The sequence below is a fragment of the Salmo trutta genome, unplaced genomic scaffold (genome assembly GCF_901001165.1).
Source record: "Salmo trutta unplaced genomic scaffold, fSalTru1.1, whole genome shotgun sequence".
In the NCBI taxonomy this organism is placed as follows: domain Eukaryota; kingdom Metazoa; phylum Chordata; class Actinopteri; order Salmoniformes; family Salmonidae; genus Salmo; species Salmo trutta.
Genome location: NW_021822971.1, coordinates 69,606 through 74,663, shown reverse-complemented (window position 1 = coordinate 74,663; position 5,058 = coordinate 69,606). Strand labels below are relative to the sequence as shown.

The following is a 5,058-nucleotide window of genomic DNA, read 5'->3' as shown; positions in this document are numbered from 1 at the left end:
CTATTAGTAAATGTCACTCAAAGGAAACTGCAGCAAATATGGTGTAGATATGAAGTAAGAAAGTGACTACCCTACATTGATGTTGCATCACTGTGAGAACCTGAGCTTGTATAGCCGATGCCATGCAGACCTGGTTAGTGTGGTGGTGGCATTTAACCAGTCATCACTCAGGAACTAAAGAGTGGTGCTAACTCAGTGGTTGCAAAATGTGCTATATGAATATAAAATGCAATATTTGTTGGATGTGTTGTATAATCAAGAAGTGATTATTGTAAATGGTTGAGACTTCCTTCACTACAGTTATAGTAAACTGAGATGAATGAATGGTGTTTTTGGTCTATCTGTGTGCAGAACACGGGAAGTTAGCTGCCATTTAACTCTGCAGTCCGTAATTCAAACTCCCACAAAATGGCCACCCTGACACTTTTGTGGTATATGGCTGAGGGATGGGGCTAAGGAAATTCATTCATCTACATTGTTTACAATAATTGTCATAAAGTTACCATATTTTTGGGTTTATGATGGGATAAGACAGTTGAGGGAATTAAAAGTTGTACTCTTCAAGAATACATTTCTATAATTAACTGAAAGATCCAACATGTGTGTAGAAATCTTAGATTGTACCTTTAAAATAAATTACAGGATTGATTTGGTAATCAGTAACATGAAAATGGCGTATTGTTATTTATTTCTATCTAATATTGGAGCAATGTGACTTTCTTTGTTGTAGTGCTGAGTACACACATCTACTCTGGACACTGAAGATGATGGTAGATATTTGTACACTTAATCAAGCCTTCATCTCTTAATGCTTCATCAAATGTTTTATTTGACATTTTTAAAGCTGCTTTTGGATAGACATATTTTGTGTTTTGAGTGTCTCAAAATAACATGTGTAAAGAAATTGTTTCATGCTGGTTTTATGTTGTGCAGGAAGGGCAAAGGCTGTTCTGACCATACACCCCAAATCCTCACAGATATTCAGTGGAGAGTCTGTCACTTTCAGATGTAACATACAGAGGGGAAAAGTCACTGACTGGGAATACACATGGCGCAAGGATGATGTAGACTCAATCAGTAGGAAGCATGAATATGAGATCAGTGAGGTTAATATTTCAGACAATGGTGACTACAGGTGTCTGGGTACACATATTGATCAGAAGAAGCATTCTAAGTCGAGTGATGCAGTCAGTCTGACAGTGACAGGTAGGTCATCTTATCTCTCATTCACATCAGTGCCTCCATACACATAACCACTTGACATTGGGCCCCATTTTAAGGATTCTATTTTGTCATTTTAGTTGCAGTTCAGATTCTTCTGTTATTTTATTCTCATTTCATGTAATAATTGAAGAAAAATGTTGTACGGTACTAAGATCATACTTTTAACTGATTGGTGCACTACCTGTATTTGTCTTCTTGAACTATTTCCACAGCTCTGCCTACAGCCTCAGTGAAGATGGTCACTACCCAGGAGACACTGTATCCCGGTCAAGCAGTCAAGCTGCAGTGTGACATATCAAACTACACAGGCTGGACGTACCACTGGTTAATAAATAAAGAACGGCTTTCCAGTCAAACCAGTAAAACCAGCACCATCTCTCTCTCTGACCAGGCTGGTCAGTACCAGTGTCAGGGGACAAGGACAAAACGGCCCCAAAATCATATCTCAGCTCATCTCTCTACATTAGTGTCACTGGTGAGTTCATTATTTATCTTCAAATAAAATCTGAACTTTCTGAATTTTGAGCAATGAGGGAAAATCTAAATATACTGTATAGACTGTAAATTCTAACTGAATGGAGTCAACATAACCCTATATAAAATAAACTTTAATCAAAACTTAACAGCAACTGTTAAATTATTATAAATGACCAAGCATGTATCCAGATGTTTTGATGTTATGCTCTCTGTTTTCTTAGCTCTTCCTGAAACTTCACTGACCGTGAATCCAAACCCTGCAAATAAAGGAGAGACAGTAACTCTGACATGTTCAGTGGGGTCTGACAGTGGGTGGATCTATACATGGTACAAAGACAACACTAAGAAAGTAGTGACCTTGTCTGGCAGACACACTACAACAGGAGCCACCTTCAACCTTCAGTAGAGCTGCTGAGTCTGACCAGGGTCTCTACTGGTGTCAGGGAGAAATCCAGTCCAGATCCATATCATCAGTGATCCTGTCACTATCACTGTGAATGGTGAGTAAGTGTGACTGTGTGTGTGTGTGTGTGTGTGTGTGTGTGTGCGTGCGTGCGTGCGTGTGTGTGCTTGTGCTTGTGTGTGGACATCACACCATGTCAGTATATGTCAGTATTCTGATAGACAGTTCAGAATGCATACTGTGTTTTCAGAAATTTCAACTTATTATATGATCATGCTGTGATTAATGCTGATCAACATTATTTTACATTCTAAGGTGTGTGATAATGTTTATTCTCTGTGTTGTGTCTGTGCAGAGAGACCTGTGGCTGTTCTGACCCTCCAACCCAACTGGCCCAGATATTCCGGGGGGACTGTTACTCTCAGATGTGACATACAGGGGGGAGAAGAGATTGAGTATGCTTTTTATAACAGTGGGAAGTCGGTCTACACCAAAACAGAGCCTGAGTACAGAATCAGTCCTGCAATGAATGGTCTATATACCTGTGAAGGTCTTCAGAAAAGAAATGGCTTAAAACACTCCCAGACAAGTAATGCTATACAATTGACCGTGTTAGGTAAGTCTTTTTATGGGATTGAAAGAGAAAGACAGAAAGGATGAGGACAAATAGCAGACAGTGAAATCAATGATGAAACAAAACTATAGTTTGATTTTGGGGTAAGGTACAATACCATAGTAACAAAATAGGTAAACATTTTAAAGACTGAACATATGATTTCTGTCATTTCCTTCATAACAGATAAACCCCAAGCTGTCCTGAGTGTGTCTCCTCAGTGGCTGAACCCTGGAGACCCAGTTACTCTGAGCTGTGGGGTTAAAGAGTCATCTACAGGCTGGAGGTTCTTCTGGCACCGAACTGTTCCCTACACAGCTGGGTTTCTCTCCCTATCAGACAGGTCCTACTCTGTAGAGCCTCTATCTGGCAATGAGACTAGTGAAGACTCCCACACCCTGATCCCTGCTGGTCCTAGTCACACAGGAGGATATGTGTGTAGAGCTGGGAGAGGAGAGCCAGTCTATAACACACTCTACAGTGAACCTCAGTTTCTCTGGTCAGGAGGTAACTAACTGCATTGAAACTGCATTTAATCATATTTAAGTCACCCTCATGTGTATATATAACTACTGTATACGTTTGACTCTGTCACTCTTTGTTTCAGATGCGCAACCTTCAGTGTCTCTCAAAATAAGACCTCACAGAACTCAACACTTTACATCAAAGTCTCTCTCACTAAGCTGTGAGGAGAAGAGGAACTCTACTGGATGGAGACTGAAGAGATACAGAGAGAAAGCAGTGGAGTCAGAGTGTGGCTCTAACTGGGGATCAATAGCAGGGTCCACATGTACCATCAGGTCCATACGTAAAAAGGGCAGTGGAGTGTACTGGTGTGAGTCTGGATCAGGAGAGTACAGTAATGCTGTCAACATCACAGTGGATGGTATGTCTGTTGTACAACATTCACTAACCTTTTTTTACATTATAATGTATGTTAATGATGTTTAATTCTGGATTGAATGTATGCATCTAATAAAATACAAGCTCATGTGAGTGATAACTCCACATGTACAGTATTATTTATATATTATGTTACACAGATGGCACTCTGATCCTGGAGAGCCCTGCCTATCCCATAACTGAGGGAGACTCTGTGACTCTGAGCTGTTCAAATAGATATCAGGAAACAAACTCGAACCCCAAGGTTGATTTCTACAAAGATGGAGTAGTCATCATATTCTCCTTCTTTATGTCATGCTCTTATATCACTCAAATGGTTCATGTCAAATGTAAATAGAAAAGTGCCCATGGTCAGCTATTTTTGTTAAATGTGTTCTATGGAAATTTTCTCCCCTCAAAAAAGGCAAACTAACCTTTTTATTACTTTTGATGGATTACATTTTAGTGCTGAGCAGTTGAAAGAGCAGTTGAATCAGTTTAACTCCAATGCTACTCTCTGTCCGTTATATTCCCATAGGCCTGTGTTCAACAGCCAAATCTCTTCAATACGAGTTACGATCTGATGATGTCATTGAACAGACTGAATCATCCGTGTGATCATTACAGTTAGAACTGTAAACTGAACAACCATTTTGGGATTTTTATGTTTTTGCCATTGCCTTTACATTGATTTATGACAGTGTTTACTGAGTCAAATATCACTGAATGGAATTTTACAAATACTAAATGTTATGATTTAGCAAGTTGCCGTTTTCAGCTTTTGGGGGCTTGTAAGCTTGACTTTGTTTTCGTTAATTGTTGTTCATTTTCTTGAAATATTGCAGTTACCCATCTTTGACTTCAGTTTGTTGATTAAACAATAGTGTAGTGCCTGTTTTGTTTAAAAGCTGAATTAGCTTTTTTAAACTATTTTGTGTTTTACATAATGTCAAGCTTTTATATCCATTTTCATAATTAAGAAAAAACCTAAAGGTGGGCTATACTTGGTTGGCTGACCTGCTAATACCACTTTAACAGTAAGTTGCACATTTATTATTTGTTTTAATTCAATTAACGCTTATTTTAGTATATATTGTACATCATTTTCACTTCTATGTCTCTATGTTTTTTGTAAATTGTATTTTTACAGTAATTGTAGGATGCCAGATTAGTATTACACTATGGACTTGAATGAAGAGAGTGTTTGTTGCTTACATCAGATAGCGCAATGATTCCGCACGACGATCGCATAAGAGACAATGGAGGGTGTGTTGTATTTTGGATTTTAAATGTTGTATTAAATCTCATATGTCAAACAAAAAGGTGATGATTCCCTACATCATTGTATTCTTTGACAATATTGCTGTCAGTCTTCTGTAAAGCACATCCAGATTTGTCTTCTACTGATTGGAACCCATGTGAAATGGTCCATGTCTGTACTAATATGATAACTATCACA

The 5,058-nt window shown here is 38.6% G+C and overlaps 1 protein-coding gene across 1 annotated transcript; it reads left to right on the top strand.

Moving 5' to 3' along the window:
• Positions 1-764: 764 nt before the first annotated feature.
• Positions 765-2,143, top strand: LOC115187822 (Fc receptor-like protein 4). Its single transcript, XM_029746865.1, has 3 exons — positions 765-1,206; positions 1,437-1,699; positions 1,923-2,143. Exons 1-3 carry the CDS (start codon positions 912-914, stop codon positions 1,941-1,943), a joined length of 579 nt encoding a protein of 192 aa, XP_029602725.1. The 5' UTR covers positions 765-911; the 3' UTR covers positions 1,944-2,143.
• The last annotated feature ends 2,915 nt before the right edge of the window (positions 2,144-5,058 follow it).